At 38.7% G+C, this 22047-nt stretch overlaps 1 protein-coding gene across 1 annotated transcript; it reads right to left on the reverse strand.

The window, feature by feature from the left end:
• Positions 1-250: 250 nt before the first annotated feature.
• On the reverse strand, positions 251-4641 carry LOC129244892 (lysyl oxidase homolog 2B). The gene is made up of 4 exons (XM_054882790.1): positions 4189-4641; positions 1083-2019; positions 845-1002; positions 251-640 (listed from the first exon to the last, which is right to left on the reverse strand). The coding sequence occupies exons 1-4, from the start codon at positions 4400-4402 to the stop codon at positions 423-425; spliced, it is 1527 nt and encodes a 508-aa protein (XP_054738765.1). The 5' UTR covers positions 4403-4641; the 3' UTR covers positions 251-422.
• Between the last annotated feature and the right edge of the window lie 17406 nt (positions 4642-22047).

The following is a 22047-nucleotide window of genomic DNA, read 5'->3' on the forward strand; positions in this document are numbered from 1 at the left end:
TAAATTTCTTAAGAGAAAAAATAGATATTATTATAAATAAATAATAAATATTATTATAATATAAATAAATAAAAATAAAGAAAAAACATAGCCATTTAGCTGATTTTTCCATGTAAAGGCCAAAAATGGTGATATTTCGAAATTGGGGGAATAGGCACTCACTATTACGATTTCGCTATTCTTGCACAAAAAGTATAAACAAATTTTAAAATTATATTTTCTTTATTTTCTTATTTCTTAATAGGGATCAAACTACAATTCTCTTTAAATATTATATAAGAAATATTCATTATTTTATTTGGCTTCATATTTTTTCATCAGTTATAATTTTTGTTTTTGGCACTGTTGAGGTGACGGAACTACCTAGGCGAGCATTTGCTTCATCACAAACAAAAAAAGAAAACCGATTTAGGAAACTTTAACTAAGGCCTTGTCAGCCTACAGCCATCGACACGCGCATAAGTGTCTGTATATAAAAGATTGCATACCGCTGCATTATTGTCGAAACTCATCTCTGCCACTTTGAACTCGGGATTGACGGCAATTTTCAAAATATAAGAGCCGGTATCCAACTCGGTGATGTCCACCCATTGACAGTCAAGATTGTAAAGATAAATGTCGGAGCAATTGACGGAAATGCCTAAAATGAGGAGATCATTAAAATAAAAAACTCTCAATGAAATACGAAAAACAGATTTCTTTGTAAGCATTTTGTATGTAAACACCAAAATAATATTGAAGAAGTTATTACACTAAAAGGTAAGTTTTTGGTTCCTCACTCCATCTTCAGAATTTAGTTACGAAATGTAAGCGCATATTTATCACTTTTTCACTTCCACCCTACCTTGATCGCCGAAATTGGCGCAGTTATATTTCTTTGGCACGCCTGACAAGCATTGATTGTCTTCCAAGCAAAATGAGGCTTTGTGACCTTGCGCCACTTTGTTGCCTATCAAATCGAATACATCAAATGTGGCGAAGACCTCCATGCTGTGGTAATGCCTTGGATGAGAAAATGCATGTTAGAATCACACGATCTCACTCCCTCTTTACCTCTTTGAGCACTCCTCCATTCAACTTACATATGACACATGTGCCACTCCCACAGGTGTTTCTCCTTGAACGGCCTGAAATCCGTGTTGCCTGCATTCAGCGTACTCGCGGTAAATTTGAGTAATCGACGCGTCATATAACGCCAATTCGGATCGTCTCGCTGTATCTCATAAGCCTCATTCGCCACACAATTCTCCTCCATAGCGCATTGCATCAATGCCATTGGTCGATCTTCCAAGTGAGCTGTGCGTTCAAGCTCATAGAAATCCACCACCAAATCAGGTGCAAAATGATCGCATACCGCAACTGCTACATGATTACGCTCGCCATGGCATTCGGCAGGTGGTCGTAAGTGATCGTGATGTAGGCACTGCGCCAAGGTAGTTTCGTTTCCGTAACACTCGGTGCCACTCAATATTGCCGGTGTTATGTCCAGTCCACCAAAATAGTCCGTTTGCAATGCATCGCGCGCGAATCCCAAGCCCAGCTGGCGACACACCACATTTGTTTCCAGCAAGGACCAACCATCAGAGCAAATGGTGCCCCAGCGTCCACCATCGATGCGTACTTCGACGCGTCCTTCATGTACACGCCTTCCACCACGCAGACGCACCTCGATACGGTAGGCATGCGGTAACGTAAATTTGGGTAGTTGTTTAGGCAAAGGCGCCTCTGTGGTGCGCTCTGACTGCGAACTTTCACAAATAACACCGGCCGCTTCATTGGCTTCGCAGTCGTTTTCACCCCAGCCATCAAAGTGGCAGTCGGCAAGCTCACGTTCGTTACCTTCGCAGTACATATTATCCATCCAGTAGCGGCGTCGTGCTAAGCCGAAATAGCCATCGTGCGTGACGCGTCGCAGACCGGGATAGCCCAGTTGCTGGCAGACCACGCGCCCTTCAAGTGTGTCCCATTCGTCATCGCAGATGGCGCCCCATTTGTTATTGTGCAGGATTTCAATGTTACCTGCAAGAAAGAAGGGCCTCTTTTTCAGTTGTAACATTATAAACCAAAATCGAATTATGTTAGGAAGCTTCAAGGTCTTATGAAATAAAAGTAAGAGAAACGAAGATCTTAACAAGAATCAAGGGTGATCATATTTGGCATACTCAGCATCTCCCTATTTTATTATTAATAAATAAGGCATGTAAGACCGGAAACATTGGAGTGGAGTTTATCGGATTAAGCGGGATTGTATTACTGGAATAGCTGTAATTGACCGGATATATCCAGTGTGTGGTATCTATGTAAATACATACTAATATATGTTTCACATGTAAAGAATCTTCGCACAACACTAACAATATGTACCCACGTTTCTTGCGCTTACTGTAAAATGGTATCCATGACAACGATCACAATTGTGTAATAAAGTCCTCTCTTGACAAACAAAACTAAAACTCTATAAGGCTTTCATCACGCCCGTCCATTGTATGACGCAGAAGCTTGAACGATAACAACATCCGATGAGGCGTCCGTGGAGTGTTTGAGAGAAATATTCTCTGGAAGATTTTTGTACCTTTGCACGTTGGCAACGGCAAATATCGCAGGCGATGGAACAAAGAGTTGTAGGAGCTAGACATAGCGCAGCGAATAAATATTCAGCGGCTGCGTTGTTGAAGATGGAGAAGGACTTGGCTTCACTTAGTGTTTCCAACTGGCTCCGGTTAGTACGAGAAAGAAACGACTAGTGCACTTTGCCAAAATCGCCTAAACGGTTATCGCACCAATCAAGAAGAAGCAGAATATGATACTATGGGTGACCAAACTCTAACTGCAGTCATACGTAACCAGTTGAAAAAAAATCAATCATTAATATACCATTCGAAAAAATCTTATTAAAGCAAAGAAAGAAAAAAAGGAAAGGGATACAGATGAGCGGTGAATAAATAGAAATTGCGGAAAGAAGCCTTGATAGCTGCTCAGGTTTGTTATAAAAGTGAGAAGCAAAATGCATAAACCTACGCCTTCTGTTAGCAAGACATCTAGGAGTAGATGCTGAGTATACAGCTTTTGCACAAGTCTGTCGACATTAAATTGAGTATGAATTCGCAATAATTTGCATCCGACAGTTTCCACTTAAGGCTTCTACTACCACGACTGCTCTTAACTTCGATCCAGAAGACCTCTCGATCATTTCCGATTAATCTGCTGCTAGAAGGTATTAACAACCAAGTATCATAGATCAACGTTTTCGCCCAGTGCTCGCTGAGTTTACTCGAGGACCTCTTTTTCTAGAGTGAAATACAAAATAATCAGAGAGCCCCCAACCCCGTTTTGCATGCTGAACCGCCTCAAGAGTGCTTTGCGTTACTTACTTGACAGCCATACAGTTTCCTGCAATAATTAGCTTTATAACGAAGTATTCAGATGTGACCGGGAGACATGTAAGGCAAGTCACGAAAGAAGTTTTCCAACATTTTCCAAGCTTTTCTGATGCTTGATAATTTTGCAAGAAAGTTCATTGAAACATTTAATAGATAATAGAAAAACGTATAAAGGATCAAGAAAATTCAGAGTTTGAGCTGAAAAATGAGAATATTCTGTTCGTTATCTTCGGAGCTATCCGGGTTTATCAGGGGCAAGAATAAAGGATTTTGGTAAACCATTCCATTTCCATTATTCTTCTCTTCCTAGACACAAGGAAATGGCTATAGGAAGTAACACTCTTGAAAACTGGGCCATCAAAAAAAAACATGGGATTGTTGTATGAAAAAAGCGGTAGACGCTAATTAAGTGTCACCCAGTGCAGAAAATACAGTCCTTCAAACAGCAACGACATAACATAGGAGGTATGAAAATACAGAATCTTTGAGTAGTTAAACAATTCATACATAGAAGCTATCATTATTTACTATCACTTATTTAACCACGAACAGAAAATGAGGAACTTCGTTACGGATACTAGTCTACTACTCTCGGCAAATGCAAGCAACTTATAAAACTAAGAGAGACATATGCAGCTAAATTTCAGCCAGGCGCGGACACTTCTGTATTCACAATTTGTTCTATTTCTCAACTCAGTACGGATCTGGCAGGCCCATTTAATTAGGTAACAAACTTTTTTTGGAAATTTGTATAATCCTCTTTGAATGCTTCAACACTCTCTGCGAAATTTCATCTACTCTATCTTACCTTCGTGCTCCGTTTCACCGCCCACCAGTCGTATGGCGCCCTCCTCTTTGTTTAGAGTCTTAATGTATTTCTGGACCAGCCGCTGGCGTTCCTGACGCGCCTCCTCTAGAGTACGATGCACCACACTCGACACAAACAAATCATCTGGTGCGAGTAAAACAAGAATGAGCGCCAGCAGGAGACGACGAAAGACCGTGCAAAACATCAAAGACATTTTGCTAAAGCCGCGCTAGCTTTTTTTTATTTTTTTTATTATAATTTTTTTTTTTTTGTTTTGTTTGATTTCCAATTTTTAGTTTTTAATTCGTATCAATTGACAGGATATTAGAACGAAAAATCTATTATAATAAGCACACGCTTCGGCTGAGCCAAGAACTTTTTAGCTGGACGCGCGCGCACTCGAACGTAACGCCGAAATGCCAAAAAAAGAACTTTTGCTTCGAGCGGCAAACAAACCGCGACTATTTGCCAAACGACACTAAGCATCGAACAAAAGTTTAATTATATTTGAGACAAAATGTAGCTCAGAGCGCACTGTTTGTGCACATCAACTTCAGCAACAACAACAGCAAGAACAACAAAAACACATAACTGAAATAGCCAGCGTAATGCAACAACAACATTGAGAGCAAAAATATGCTAGCTACGAATTTCGAAAATTATATGCGCAGCGCTTAGAGGGCAAGGTATTTGCGGGGTGGAAAAAATATGTTGAAATAATAATGAGAAAAAGTATTAAATTATAAATTATTTTAGCAAAAGAAGCTTTGCAAATAAAAAAATATCAGCAATAAAAGTCGCGCAGTTGTGAATTTCAGATTGGGAAACTGGGCGGGTCGCGGTTGATAGAAATCGCGCGCGCTCGCGCCTTTTCAACGCCGATGATACAGTAGCATACTTTGAAATGACTGCCAGCCCCCAAAAGTCGGGCTACATACATACATATACATTCTGACTTCATATGTCTGTATGTACATTTATGCTTACAATAATAGCAACATATTGCAAAGTGTTTACTACTAATACTTATTTTCTATTTAATTTCTTAATTTTTTTTGATAAAAAAATAGTTCATACTACAATAAAAACTAGATAAATCAAAGTTTCAAACTCTGTAGAAAAAAAAATCAGAACTTTTGTAAATATTAAGTGGCTCAAAAATCTCATTAATTTTTGAGAATTTTTTTTGTTGACGGTGTTGGAGTTTTGCCATATAACGAATGCTCAAAAATGTTTGTTTATGCAGAAAAAACACAATACCGCCAGCGAAAAAAAAATTCAAAAAACAAAGCGATTTTATAACCATTTAAAACTTGAACTTTGTTGTACTATAAAAATAAATACTCAAAATTTTCCAAAAACTCGGTTTAAAAAGTTTGACATTTTATTGAAAAATTCTTCTATTTTTTCTTAATTTTCTACAAAGTTATAAATTTTAAGCTAAACAGTTGTAAACATATATTACATCCAAAAAAATTAATATTGAAAATATTTAAAAAAAAATTTATAAAAATTACGAAAAGTCTTTTTTTATACGATACGAATTCGACCAAAAAAAATTACAATATATCCAACAAATTTGTAAAAAAACCCAATAAAACAAGATTTACAAAACAAATTATACGAAATATGTATACAATTTTTTTTTTTGGAATTTACAAAACAAAAACGTAAAAAAATTCCACAAAAAAATGTTTATTACATATTCCAAAAACAATTTTTTATACATATATTCCAAAAAAAAAAAATGTATAAAAAAATAAGTAAATACTAAAAGTGGTGCAATATGTACGCTGCTATTATTGTGCACACTGGCATATGTACTTGCCCACCCGTGGTTGACGTCATTGGGTCACCAAAGAATCAACCAACCAACTGGCCAACAAATGGATCAACAGTGAAATGACGCAACGGCGGAGTGGAGAGGAGAGCCATATTGATCGAGCAGATATATGCTGAGAAGCAATTAAGTTGCGATCGAGCAAACGGCTGATAAAGCTTTTCCACTTCGTTGCTAATGAAAATGCGATGCTCAAACAACAGCGAGCGACAACATGTCAAACATTTTAGAGCGAAAAGCGGGCAAAAGCCTACTGAAATTTGCAACAAAAAAAAAATTGTATAAAAAATAGCCAGCATAATGTGATCAGCGCGATCACCGATCATCAACGCCAACAAAAGCAGTTTCTTATAAAAAAACCAAAAAGCTAAAAAAACACATAATGACAAATAAACGCTCATATATAGTTCAAATGCGTTTGCTACGCGCACGCGATCACGTTTCACGATCAATTGCATGATTTTTCCGAGCTCCCTTACTCCCTCCTCCCCCACTGTTCTGCCACGCCCCTGCAAGCAAACAATGACATTGGTTTAGCAACAACTTTTGTAATAGCAGTTGACAATTGCCACACGCCGTAATGCTGCTGCGGCTGCTGATCATCGATGAAATTCAAATTGATGTGCGCGCGCAAATCGTGCGATCAATACAGATCGGCAACATAAATTGTTTGCCTGCCTGCGATGATTCACACATACAACTATACACTACATATTTGATATCATAGTTGATATTGAAATGAGTGCCGCTTGCTGTCGCTAACATAAAAGTTGGGCAATCGATATCTTCCTATGTGTGGTGTTTTTAACTATCTTATACCCTCTCTGCATGAATTGGGGCCATATTTTGTTCTAAAGCTTTCTATTTCATTTACACTATGCAGTCATAAGCTCTATCGTGATTGTAAACTCAAATTACTTATTTTCTTTCTCGCAATTCTTTGTGCCCACACTCAACTGGAGGTATCGCATAGGAACACCTAGTGGAACACTAGACGAAAATTTAGCATGGGATGATTTTATTCGGTTCTATGTGGATAGATTCACGTTATAAAACGGAGCCAGTAGGGGCTACTGTTCTGACCTTTCAGACCATTCTCGTGCCTTTTACGCTGAACTATGACCAACACAAAAAAACTGTCAACAGGTTCTACGACTTACTTTAGTCGACAGTCGTTTTTCATTAGCGGATTGACTCGGACTTATACTCGTGCTTGGACTAAGACCTCTGCAGCATTCCCCAAACTTTAATGGTTATATTTATGCTAATGCAATAACAACTACAACTAACTTTCGTCCCAAGAAAATGAAATGAATATCTACCCCGACAGCCAAGTTACTCTGAAGGCACTTGCCTCTACCACACTTAATTTGGAAACTAAAGTAAAGTTGTGCCAGTAACTCTCTATAAACCTATCATTTCACTACTCAGCTCGCGTTTTGTTTGTACTACTACTGGATCACTCCAACTTATCAGATAACCAGAAAGCGGAAGAGTGTTGAAGAAATTACCTATACACTTTCGTGCCACCTAAACAGACTTGGGAGGGGTTAGGCATGGCTCTCGCTTCCTGAAAGCTTTTGATTGGGTAATTTTCCCTAACAGTAGCTTGTACGAAAGAGAACCACATCAGTATCTTCAGCCACGCCCATGTATCCACATTGGAATATGACAAATTCGCAAAAACTGGTCGCACTCAGTAGGAGAGAAATATCTACAGCCATGGATGAGGCTGCTTACAAACCACACTCATAACAAATAATACATAGAACTACTAACAACTCTGCATTATGACTTTCGGAGAAGTTACCAGGATGAAGAAATTAACGCAAGGGTAGGTTTGAGAAAAAGTCCAGGTGCTTAGTTTCACATAAAAGAAGAATAGGTGTAAAAAAGAGTCAGGGATGCATGTGATATCACAGCAGACCTAACTGTGTTCCAATGCGTGATGAAGAAGTTATTGAAAACTATCTCAATCTAGCCGAATCTGATTGACGTAATTTGATCTACTTATTTATTGTAAATTACTGAGTGTCAGTTCTTCGACGCATCCCCCTATTACGAAGCACTAGCGACACTCTCTTTGTGGTTCTCAGGTTTCTAAATGAGATAAAAGTCCATTCTAATTTCTAGTGGTTAAACCAACTGAATTTAACGTGAGCTCGAGTAACGTAGGTCTCATGAGTCAGTTGTATCTCTTACATGACAGTCGGTTCTACGCACCGGAATGAGTCGCGTTTACCCATACCAAGCACTGCTCCGAATGGGTTTGATGGTGAACGAGGACAAAACGAAGTGCCTCCGGTCATCAAACAAACAGTCGGCGCGCTCGCGTATCGGCACCCACGTCACTGTTGGCAGCTATGATTTCCAGGTTGTAAGATGCATCGTTTATCTAGGAACCTCCTTTAAAATAGAAAACAATGTCAGTCTTGAAATCCAACGGACAATCTCTCTTGCCAACAAGTGCTACTTTGGACTAAATAGGCAATTGAGTAGTACAGTGCTCTCTCGACGAACAAAACTAATACTTTATGAGTCTCTCATCATACCCATCCAATCGTATGGCGCAGTCGCTCGGACGATGGCAATATTCGATGAGGCATCCTCAGTATCCTGAGGTGAGATCAGGTGGAGAAGAACTTGGCTTCACTTGCTGTGTCCAACTGGCGCCGGTTAGCACGAAAGGTATGACGTATATAAACTGACGTATTTTTATAGAATGAGTTATTTTTAAGAGGGATATTTTAAACCTAAACTTTTTTACCTAGCTGTGATTTCAAGTACCTGACGATATTGTCTCTATTCGAGATTTTAGACGCTCGTATGTTGAACCTCTGTGGTGCGTTCGCAGCTGGAATACGCCGTCTTTATTTGGATACCATTTTATGATTATCGTATTAGAAGGCTTGAAAGCGTCCTGAAAGTTTTTGTGGGTTAGGTTAGGTTAGGTTGGTATGATTGACCAAGGAATGAGTACACTTGGACGAGGAAAAAACAGATTCGTCCTTTGTGATACCATTATGAAGGAGGTGAGGTGAGAGAGGAAGACCGATGGGATGAGAGGAGAGGGCGGGAAGCGGTGGTGCTGGAATGGTTAGGAGGGTGGGTTAGAGTGTATGGACTGCGAACGATGACTGTGCTGCGTTTGCGTCAACCGCTTTGGACTACTGATGAAATTCATCAGATTTCTAATGTCAACGGGCGTAGCAAATAAGCAAGAGCCAAGATGCCTGGATCTTAGCCCCGCCAGAGCAGGGCAGCTAAGGAGTAGGTGCTGAGATGATTCCACCTCATCCTCCATACACCCATCGCAAAAGGAGCTTCAGGTATTTCCAAGCCGCACAGCGTTCATTCCTCGCGTATAGTGAGCTGTGAGAAAACCCACGAGATTTGAGAGCTGATATTTTGTCAACCTCAGAAGCTCGCCCGAGCGCCCCAGGTCCACACGTAGCTAGAAGGATTTCGCGACCTTACAACTTTGTATACGTGCCCAACAGACCACAAGTAGTCAGGGGGATCCCAATTCTCTCCTTTCTCACCTCACATATCCCTTCTCTGGCCAGCTCATCCGCCTCGCAGTTTCCCGCAATGTCGCTGTGACCAGAAACCCAGATGAGGCTAATGCGAAAGAATTCGGACGCAGTCTAAAGTGAGGTCAGGCATTCCCTGACCAGTTTCGAGTGCACCGTCACTGACCCGAGGGCCGTTATTGCTGCTTGGCTTACTCTCCTGACTGTTAGTACGCATGTGAGCAGCCAATCAGCTGCCTCCTTGATTGCGGCTACCTCTGCCTGGAGTACACTACAGTGGTCCGGTAACCTGAATTTGAATCTGATGGGGAGCTCCTCGCAGAAAACTCCTTCGCCAACCTTTCCTTCCAACTTCGATTCATCCGTGAACAAGTTTGTGGGTTATGCTTTGCGTTCTTTGAATTTTACTGATCCCATTTCATGCTATAAAAGTCTGTTCTTGCTCATTAATCTAGAAATACAAGAAATTAGAAGTATTATTCTCTCCCTCACTTTCCTTTCGGTTTGATATATGGGACCATTGCCATGGCTACTTGAGAAAATTAATTTCAATATTCCTCAGTTAAGCTTACGGAATCATAATATTTGCTGGTTCTAGTTCAAGATGGTTCTAACCATCCCTTGTTACAATTAATTATGCTTACAATGCTCCAATTTCTACAACATTGAGAGAATTTAATTCGCTTTCAAATCATATTGGCCTAGACTTTTCTTCAACGAAGAACCACTTCAAATAGATACTAAATGAACTGTTAAGCTAAATTCTTAGTATTCTCTAATATTCTCTCTCTGTAGACTATAAAAAATGTTACTTTTTTCACTCATTACAATGAAACTAGGAAATTGTAAATTTAGTTTTTTTTGTGATTAAATGGCTTACCATTAATCTGTTTTTCATAGCCTATAAGAAGTATTGCATTTTTAGACTATTAAATGAATAAATAAATAAATATTTCTTTTTGGCCCACCCAGCCGCTTCAGCGACTGCTCATAGAGCACCCAAAGTGTTTTGTGATTTTACAGAGTTTTTTTTATAACTTATTTGAATTTCATTATTGTAAGTTATTAATTTTATTCCAAATGGTATGCAAAAAGTAGCTGCTTCCCAGTTTGCCAACTTCTGCCATGATGGCATTTCCATTCTGATCATTGAAGCTTAACCGCCACAGATGTCGCCTATTGAAACATTTGAACTTGACACTCAAATGCGCCCAATTGCCATGAATGAGACACTTAATTGTAGCACTTACAAACAAAGCAGCAGAAAATAAGTAAAATAAAAAAAAATATAAAAAATTTGAAACTTGAAAGCAAGAAATATATATTTAGTTTCAAACATATCGCAGCGGCATAAACATAATCATTAAAAGAAGCGCAAAGCAACAAAAAATAAAAACAAAAACGAATAAACAGAAACAAATAAAAGCGAGCGCAATTGCTAAATCTGTTGACGATCAATTCAATACGCGCAATTGTGGCAAGCGAGGGTGGTGCAACATGAGCACGACGTACGAGGTATGTATTACCACATAACAATGTTTTTAAGCACTTGTATATGTGCGTGTGTGTGTGTACATATGAACATTGGAAGCCGAGTGCCGTCGGTTACTTGATACGCTAACTGTATCTATGCGGTCCGTCCGACCACTTCCTCTTCTCTCACTTGTTGCTCTTATTTTTCATTAAATTGATTTGGTTTTGGTTTTTTTTGTTTTTTTTTTCAACCTTTCTATTTTTTATTGCACACAGACGTGTGTGCTTGCTGGTATGGGTGTATGTGTGTTTGCACTGCTTTATTATATACCGTTCGATTGCTATTGGCATTAGCCCCCAACAACTCTGCCACATGTTGTTGACACCATCTCACTCGTTCTGTATGTCAATTTGTGGTGTTGTCGATCTTTTAATTCCATTTCTAATTCTACTGTTTGCCATCAAATGATACTTTGTCTCAAGTTTGTTTGCGAAGCATAGCAATTAAGCTATGAAAATGTCGCAAGTACATCTGTTTTGCTACAGTTAGATGAAATGCGTGCATACACACAACTACACACAAATATGTACACATACATACATACACATTTGCTCATATGCATATGTAAATAATAGCAATTAATTTGAAAATTTGAAGGTCAAGTTTTACTCAGTCAGAAATGGAATTTTTAGAGCAAAGAAAGGAAATAAAAATAAAAAACACAGGGGAGATCTTCAGTTGGTTTCTTTTTAAAAACGTCGTTTAATATTTTCTCGTGAATCCGTAAATGTTCAAAGCTGCCTTGGCTGGTGCTGTGGCAACTCATCCTACTAAACTCATCCAAGACCACGTTGACGCTTTCTGACTCCGTTTCCTAATTGGCTCGGCCGATATTTGTCTCAACGCTCTAATTTCCAAACCAAACTGAGTCAAAATAGCACACTTGACCCAAAAATTTGCCATTTCGGTCTAAAAAAAGTTGGAAAAAACAGAAGAAGATGAAAAACAAAACGAAAAAAGTTGTTCACCCTACAAGAGACCAATATTGCGTTGTCTACGATGCCGATGTGAGCCCGTGATTAATTAAATCAGTAGTCATAGGTCATAGATATGACGGCTGACGAAGTCGGCTGGATTTGTGCGATACTTCGGTTGGGTTTAATTGCGTGCGAAACCTACAGTAGACATGAAACATCAAACAATAGAACAAAGTTTTTCTACCAGCGATTGACGCCCGGCAGGCAGTAGCAAAACTCCGAGTCCTGCCTAGTAAGAGCGCGTCATAAAAACCATCTGCCCTCATTTGTAAGATAAGAACAAAACGCACACCATAATTTAGTGCACGCATGCATTATGTGGGCAAAAAGTAAGGTGAATTTGGTTGTAAAATGAAAAATCTTTATTTATTCTTGTAAATCAATTTCATCCCCTTCAAAATAATCCCCTCTCGATGAAATACACTTATGCCAACGATTTTTCCAATCCCCGAAACATGCCAAATAGTCCATTTCCGGTATAGCCATCAGCACCTTCTTCGATTCAGCTTTTATCTCCTCAATCGACTCGAAACGCGTTCCCCGGAGTGGTTTCTTGAGTTTTGGGAATAGCCAGAAGTCACACGGAGCCAAATCAGGCGAATACGGTGGTTGCGGAACGAAATGCGTGGAATTTTTGGCGAAATGGTCACGAAGAACGAGTGCAGTGTGAGACGGTGCATTATCGTGATGCAAAAACCAAGAGTTGTTGGCCCATAATTCTGGTCTTTTTAGACGAAATGCTTCACGTAAACGACGCATAACGCTCAAATAATATTCCTTATTAACAGTTTGGCCAGGTGGAAGGAATTCATAGCGCACCACACCACGAAAATCGAAAAAACTGTCATCATGACCTTTATTTTTGAACAACTTTGACGTGCTCTTTTCGGTCTGGCCTCGCCTTTAGCACGATATTCGCTTGATTGGTCGGTTGTTTCAGGGTCGTAAGCATAAATTCATAAATTCCCATCTCCCGTAATGATGCATTTGAGCTTGTCCTGATAGTCTGAAAGCATTGTTTCACACACATCAACGCGACGACTTTTTTTCCACGAAATTGAGAGTTTTCGGTACCAAACGAGATTTGACTTTTCGTAGACCCAAATGGTCTTTCAAAATGGTTTTCACAGATCCTTCTGATATTCCGATCATATCAGTAAGGTCTTTAACAGTCAACCGACGATTTTTGAGCACTAACTCCTTCACTTTATTGACGTGTTGGTCACCTGTTGACGTCGATGGTCGTCCGGAGCGCTCCAAGTCATCAACACGTTCTCGACCCTCTTTGAAGTCTTTGTACCACTTAAAAACATTTTTCTGCGACATGGTCGAATCACCAAATGCCTTCTGCATGCTAAACGTTTCCGCAGCCGAAATTTCATTCCGCAAACAAAATTTGATGGCACTTCTCTGCTCAATCAAATCAGACATTGTAAAAATCGAAAAATGCACCCTTGGTCGTTGGGTAAACACAAGCGTAAATATATTACTGATAATGACATTCACATGAAAGTTGGCCCAGATGTTATTAACAGTGCTGCCAACTCATGAAAAAATAACTAGAGCGAAATTTTAATCCCGCGAAGTTTGACAAATAAATTCACCCTACTTTTTGCCCACAGTAGTATACATGTTGCTCTTTCCTCCCTTGCTTCCTTTCCACTCCTTTCAGGAAGCACTTAATTGTTAAGGAGGAATTTGAGAAATATGTTTGTCGATTCTACTTGAGGTCTTAAATCTTTCTAATAGTTTTTGCAAACCTGAGTATATAATTGACCCTGGTCCCTTTGGATCCACTGTTCCCCAAAGCTTTAGGCAGTTTGTTTTCTTGTAAAGAACAATGTCCTGGCACTAACATAAACTCAAGCTTTTCCTCCTTCGGGAAGGCAATTGGCTTCAGCTAAGATTAGATTAGGCTAGGTTAAAATGATTGCCAAGAAAAAGGGCATACTTGGGTCCAAATCAAATTCATCCTCTGTGATACCATATCAAAGAAATTAGGACGAGAAGGAAACTTATAGGAAGAAGGGAGGAGTAGTATGTGTATTTGTTGATGACGACCGAACGAAGACTGATGAAGTTCATCAGGTTTTTAATATTAGCAGGCGTAACAAAGAAATGAGATCAAGATGCTGAAATCCTAGCACCGCATAAGTGGGACAGCTAAGGAGAAGGTGTTAAGATAATTCTACCTCATCCTTCTTATGACTGGAGGACTCGTAATAATGTCGAGTCTCTCAGCGTGCCTACCTCGTGGACAGTGTCTTGTGAGATCACCTCCGAAATTCGAAAACTGAGATTTTGTTAAACTCAGGAGATCCCTTGAGCGCCTCTGATGCACACGTGGCTAGAAAGGTTTCGTGACATTACAAGTTTGTGCACTTGTCCAGTGCTTGTCAAGTTAACGCCAAGTCCACCCCTCCAGAAGCAGACCCAATCCTTTCATTTCACGGGTAAACTACCTCACAGGTCCCCTGTCTAATCAGCTCATCTATCCACAGTTTCCTGTAATGTTGCTGTGACCAGGTACCCAGATAAGCCTTATATTAAAGGAAAAAAGTTTAAATTGATGGCTAATTCTAGAGAATATGCAGACTCTACTCTGATAATTTCAGGAAGAGTTTTGCATTGAGTCGGAATACGGAATATCCCAAGTTATCTTCTATAATTTCAGATTGTTATTCAAAAAGTATTTTCCTGTAGCATTAAAGTCTACCTCAGATTCTAATATTTCTACATTTCAATGACAGTTGGCCCCGCTATATAAAAAACGTCCACATGTATTTAGAATTCATCAGCCTTTAATATATAATAATAATATATATTTAAAACAACATTTGGTGGAGCTTGTGAGTTCCCTGCAGCTGGAAAACCAAGAGCAGGAATGACGATGCCTTTTTTGTTGGGAAAAAGACGGATAGCCACTTTGCTTCTTAAGAAGTTTTCAATTGTGGTAAATCGTCGTTGACGTACCAATGAAAGCAAGGTCAACTCAAGCAATCTCGGTTAAAAAGAGAAAAAAGGGAAGTGGAAATAAAATTTGGATGAAGAACAAATTAAAATTATTGTCTGTCAAAAGTCTAAAGCGCAAAGGTGAATTGTTTAGTGATCTGTATAACTTACGATTGCACGAGTATGGTAATCAGGGGAGTTACTACTGACCATCTAAGCATTTATGAGGAAGCTACCAAAGAACAAACAACTCCAATACAAATACGAAACACCACAACCTTTTATAAACATTTCACTAATTTTTATTACATTCATAGTTTATCTCAGAATCCTACAGGAGCAGCTTTGATTAAACAAATTTTTCATCGCCCAACAGTAATCATGAAGCTATTTTTCCACCCGATTACGTCAAAGTTCAGAATCCCAAAATGAAATATTTATTTGCTAACGACGAACACTCAGTGCAAGTTTGAGAGTACACGTGACTGCTCCAACAGCTATGTATACCTGTGTATAAGTACTTACGTATATATACAGAGTCATATGAGCCATTATCCTTGCCTTTTAAATGTGAAGCGTCCTGTTGAAGCTAATATTGCATCAGTCCTTTGGGTGGCGTTGCCACACGAATAAATGGAATAAATGAATGAATCTTGATATGCGCACTCACATTAAGCTTTAAAGTGTATTAGGGTGGGTCATTTCAATGAATGGCGTTTTGGGCCGTGTAAATGAAAAGGTAGTTTATGTAGTACTAAGCAATAGGATCAGCCTTCACTTTTCGGAATATTTATTGCATTAAAAACACAGCTAGTTTTTATAAACTTGAAAACTTCTTCTTAAGGACCTTGTAAACGGTGCGACGTCTGAAATGACTTGTGTATTTTTGACATCTCCGAGTAGACTGGAAACGTTTGTGTACTCTACACTTCCCACATTACTCCTCATAAATGAGTTTGCTTTCTAAGTTGAAACTACAAAACGAAGTCATGTTGCCAATATGGTAAAGGAAACGATTGTAGAAGCAGCTCAGACTGAACGGCAACTTTATGTAATAAAAAAATATTTACAGTAAAATTATTCATAGCAATGAAGATACTAACATGCCACAGCACTATCAAAAGAAATTCAGGAAGATTGATTGACTCTCGCATCCAGGCTGCATGCACTTGAAAAGCTTGAATTTTAGGTCTCTAGTTTTGTGAATTGATAAGCTCTGGAATAAGCGACGGAAACTCATGAGTTTACAATTTTTTGGAAATCTGGGGGGTTCAGTTATCACATATCATAGATAAAGGAGCGAAAGTATAAATTAGTTCAACCAAAGCTAATATAATCAAATAGTTTTAATGATGATTTTGATGAGTTACTATCATTTTGAGTTGCACCCGGAATCTTGTCGTTGCCTGCTGAGAGCCCGCTGCTGTATAAAATTTGATCAGTCAAACTCATACTACCAAATCAGACCACAAAAACGCGCGTAGGTTCTCGCCATATTGAGCAGAAAAAAGTTATTCATAGCTGTGAGACTTCAATAAAAAAAAGGGAAAGAAATTTAGAAACTCTGAGCGACCTTCAGAACAACTTCTCTTTAAGCCGTAGGCACAAAAGGCAACCAAAACCTTCGAAAAGGATGAGGTTATGATTTTTAGAAGATCTGAGTCATACAACTAAGTTAGTTATGGAGAAGAGTTGATCAGATTTGTCGTGGTAGCTTGAATAGGAAGGGAAACTTGGCGAATGTTGTATTAAAAAGGTTCTTACACTATCATGCCGTAGCCGAATTGGTAGGTGCGTGACTACCATTCAGAAGTGCGTAGGTTCGAATCTCCGTACATGAAACTGCAAAATGATAAGAAATGTTTTTTCTAATAACGAAGGCTCCTCGGCAGGCAATGGCAAACCTCCGATTGTATTTCTGCCATGAAAAGGCTCCTCATAAAAAAATATCTGCCGTTCGGAGTCGGCTTGAAACTGTAGGTCCCTCCATTTGTGCAACAACGTCAAGACGCGAGCCACAAAAAGGAGGGGGAGCTCAGCCAAACACCTAATAGAAGTGTATGCGCCAATAATGTTTTTTTTGGTATCGATCATCAGTTGCGGCAATCTAAATGAACCTAATAGACTTCTGCTGCTTTCAAAAGGCAGGAAATTTTTTTGTATTTCGGATGATTTTTGCCGCACTTGGACACTTCCAATTGCCTTCTCAGGGCGAGCGCTATTAGGAAAAACTTGTTGACGGTTTTTGTCCAAACGAGTCGAGTACTCATTGCTGGGACGCCACATAGTGGCTATAATGAAGTTGGGTATAATTGGCTTTGCCGGTGTTCGTGTCGAAATTTTTTGTTACAAAATTATATGGTACCAGCACGATACCGGAATATGGGAAAAAAATGATGATCCACCAGCGGACTAGACAACGTTATTCAGCGGCGTTTCTATGGTCTATTGACTGCTGAGTTTAGACAGCTTTTCTTCAAGTAAGCTCGGAAGGAGCTCTTATAACTAGTAGTTCCCTTCCCTTCCCTTCCCTTCCCTTCCCTTCCCTTCCCTTCCCTTCCCTTCCCTTCCCTTTCTTTTCCTTTCTTTGCTTTTCCTTTCCTTTCTTTTCCTTTCCTTTCCTTTCCTTTCCTTTCCTTTCCTTTCCTTTCCTTTCCTTTCCTTTCCTTTCCTTTCCTTTCCTTTCCTTTCCTTTCCTTTCCTTTCCTTTTCTTTCCCTTCCTTTCCTTTCCTTTCCTTTCCTTTCCTTTCCTTTCCTTTCCTTTCCTTTCCTTTCCTTTCCTTTCCTTTCCTTTCCTTTCCTTTCCTTTCCTTTCCTTTTCTTTCCTTTTCTTTCCTTTCTTTTCCCTTCCTTTCCTCTCCTTTTTTCCTAATCTTTCATTTATTTTTTGTTCCTTTCCGTTTTTAATTTTTTTCTTCCACATACTCGTATGCAAGCTGCTCCACCCTAATCTACATACATATTTGTTTTTTCTTTTTCATTTATATGTAACGGGTGATCAATTAAGAGGAGTTTTTTTCATTTGCGTTTTTTTTTACAGATCGCGCGCGAGTTGTGGCAAACTGTCATCGTGGATTTGTTGAACAGCGTTTGGCATTTCATCATGGAAAGACTCACACCGCAACAACGTCTACAAAATGTTCAACTGTATTATGAAAATCAGCGTTCTGTGACAAATGTTTTTCGTGCGCTTAGACCGCATTATGGTCAACATAATCGGCCTGCCTTAAACACTATTCGACATACCATCAACAAATTTGAATCCGAATATTCATTGGTGGATAATTCTCGACCGAATAGACCACGTCCAGCAAGAAGCATTGAGAATATAGCGGCAGTAGCAGAGAGTGTACGTGAAAACCGCGATGAATCGATTCGGCACCGTTCTCAGCAACTTGGACTGTCGTATGGAACAACTTGGTCAATTTTACGGAAGGATCTTCATTTAAAATCATACAAAATACAGCTCGTACAAGAACTAAAGCCAAATGACCTTCCTGCAAGTCACCGTTTTGCTGATTGGGCTCTTGAAAAGATTGAAGAAGATCCGCTGTTTTCGAGCAAAATTTTGTTCAGCGATGAGGCGCATTTCTGGCTCAATGATTACGTCAATAAGCAAAATTGCCGTATTTGGGATGAAGAGCAACCAGAACAGGTTCAAGAGCTACCTTAACACCCAGAGAAAACAACGGTCTGGTGTGGTTTATGGGCTGGTGGAATCATCGGTCCATATTTTTTCAAAAATGATGATGGCCGCAACGTAACTGTGAATGGTGCTCGCTACCGTACCATGATATCGGACTTTTTGCTACCTGAAATTGAATCTAATGATCTCTACGACATTTGGTTTCAACAAGACGGAGCCACTTGCCATACAGCTCGTGAAACAATGACTTTATTGAGAAGTCATTTCGGAGAGCAGCTGATTTCACGTTTAGGACCTGTGAGTTGGCCACCAAGATCTTGTGATATCACACCTTTGGACTTTTTTCTTTGGGGATTCGTGAAGTCCAAGGTCTATGCTGATAAACCAGCTACGATTGAAGCTCTGGAAGCCAACATTACGCGTGTTATTCACGACATACCAGTCGAAATGCTCGAACGAGTGATTGAAAATTGGACCTTCAGAATGGACCACCTTAAGCGTAGTTGCGGCCAACATTTGAATGAAGTCATATTCAAAAAGTAAATGTCAAAGAATGTCCTTTCAAATGATAAATAAAGGTTTTGAACATAATTTACATTTTTGTTTTTTTTTTAACTATTGAAAAAAGCACCTCATGATTGATCACCCGTTATTAGTGTACATTATGCCAGCTTCCTACTTAAAGTAATATAAACATCCTGGGACTTCCAAATTTTCATCTAAACTAATATTATTTGTGTCCGAAACCGAGTGGATGGAAGTGTGTGCGTGTGGGTTTGCTCACGTTTACTGACGCTTCATTGCATTCGGTTATCAAATTCTTGCTTTGACAAATTCATTGACAGTTCACTGAGCATCGAAAATTAGGCACATTTGACCAAAATGTCGCTGGTCAATGGTTGAATACGGAAGCCAGGTAAAGGACGGACGACAAGAAGCGCTGGCGAGAGGACCAGCACAAACTCAGATGTGACTCTCTGCTCTCTCAAAAAAGTTATTAGCATACACTTATACATATTTAAAAGTGAAGTCTGCTAGATTTGTTTGAAATTAATGAAAATTTATTTGTGAAATGGCAAAGTGGTAACTTTTGAATAGCAAAATGTCAAAGTGAAACACTAAAAGTGCCATATACGTGTATGTAAACGTAGTCTAAATTTATATTATGCAAATATTATATTAGAGTTCGCCAGTTAGCTCATTTCCATCGCAAATCACATACGCACGTGATTGCGTCTGTCTTAAAGGTTTCCGTAAAACTTATATTACTGAAAAAAAAACAAGGCTTCATTCAGAAGACATGGAAAATGAAAAAACACAAAAAATTCCGCTCTGGTTGGAAATGAAAAAACAAATTTTAAGCACGTAATGAAACCAACTTGCCTGTGTCAACTCGTGGACCACAAAACTGCACCGCTGGGAGTCATAGATCAAATTAACTGGAGTTAAATCTGTGAAAAGATTTTGTTTTGAGTTAGGAAAAAAATGTATGTGTACGAGTATTTCACATAAACACCCATGGGCAATAAAATAGGTGTGCAACATTTGGATCAGTTTTGCTATTTCATTTTTGTTTATTTAGTGTTCACTTCTTTTTTGATAAAAGCTTAACTTATTATACAGCAAAAGACATATAAATCCATTTTTAAAACTTGGTGCAAAATTTTTAAAAATTCTGCAAATTTTTACAAATATATCGAAGTTTTTAACTCGAATTTTAAGAATAGTTCCTAGTACACAGTTTTATAGCCCATTTAATTCTAGTAGAATAAAATGTAAGTTATAAGTACCTATAAAAAAATCAGTGGTATTTTGCAGGCTCTTACAACCTCAACTTTATTACACTAGAATTAAATTCGCTATAAAATTACATACAAGAAATTATTGTAGAAATTCTAATTAAAAAGTTTGAAATTTTTTTTGAAATTTGCCGAATTCTCAGAATTTTTGCACAAAGTCTAAAAAAAGAATTTGAATGGTTTTTGTTCCATAATGAATTGAGCTTTTATAAAAAATTAATGAGTATCGCACACCTATTTTTTTGCTCTTGAGCGTATGTGAGAGTATGTAAGCATGTGAGTAAGTAATCAAAATATTTAAGCACTGCAAACGCTACAAAAATTTGTCTGCTGGTGACAAGATAAAAATAGCAAAGAGCGCGAAAGGTGCAGGAATAAATTTTTATGTAAAATATAAGATATGTAAAATCAAGACGAAAAAACGAAAAAAACTAAAAATAAAGAAGGTTAGAAAAGTATTTCTGAAAACAAAACATAAAATACAATATAAATTACGAAAAATGGAAGAAATGTTGTGTAGTAGTAAAATCAAATCACACAATGCACCCGCTTAATTATAAAAGCTAGCGAACAAGAAAGTTGGAAAAACAGAATTAAAAACAGGAAAAAAATTTAAATTAAAGAAAAGGTCAACTCGTTTGTGCCTAACATATTTTACCCGCACTGCGAAAGCACCCACGGTGTGACAGAACAATACAGCTGGGCTCTGCGACGCTATCACTGCGACAAATCTGCGTAAAACAAGCCAGAAAAAGTTTTTATAGAACAAAATGAAAAAAAAAAATCCAAAAAATGAATTAACACAAAAAACGCGAAACAAAGCACCAAAAATATGCAAAACGCGTTGGAGCGCCTAAAAGACGATAACGCTGTGGCGTGAATAAATCTGCGGGTTTTATTATGCTCACGCGACATTGAGGCGATGCGACGCGATTTCCGCAAGAGATATGTCTGTAGGTATGTGAGAGTGGCAGCAGCAGGGTGGCTGAAAGACGTCTATCATAGAATGGGCGCACATTTGAATACAAACTGACATACCGGCAGAAAAAGGTATGTTGGCGAGCAACACTCACCGCAGTCACGATTTTGTATCGGTTGAAACGTGAAAAGCGCAACACTCGATTGTGGTGACTGAGAAAAAGTTGAGGCAAAGTTGTAAAAAAAAAAATTAAGTTGGATATAAGGGTAGGCAGGAAGATGGTTGGGAGCAAGTACGCTCAAGTGTTAAAAGGCATACGCCAGCATCACGAAAAGTTGTGTATTTGACACTTAGAAGTAAAAAAAAAATTAGAAGCTGCGAATGAGTGAATACATTTTTTTTTCTCTAACTGCTTGATGCATACTTTTTGGCGGATTAGCAGGTAGTACGTTGCGCTGTTTGGTGGCTACGGGGAAAGGAATATTAAAAATTTACTTGCGACACTTTTGGACACTATTTGAAGCACAACCCAATATAGAGTCTTAGTGTCTATCAAAATTTACCCAACGCTTTAGCACTGCCACCTTTTTTTTTAAATCCCTCAATAATTCGCTGTTTTGAACTTTCGTGCCACTATTTGTACTTTAGTGCAAAATAT

This window comes from Anastrepha obliqua, chromosome 4 (assembly GCF_027943255.1).
Source record: "Anastrepha obliqua isolate idAnaObli1 chromosome 4, idAnaObli1_1.0, whole genome shotgun sequence".
In the NCBI taxonomy this organism is placed as follows: domain Eukaryota; kingdom Metazoa; phylum Arthropoda; class Insecta; order Diptera; family Tephritidae; genus Anastrepha; species Anastrepha obliqua.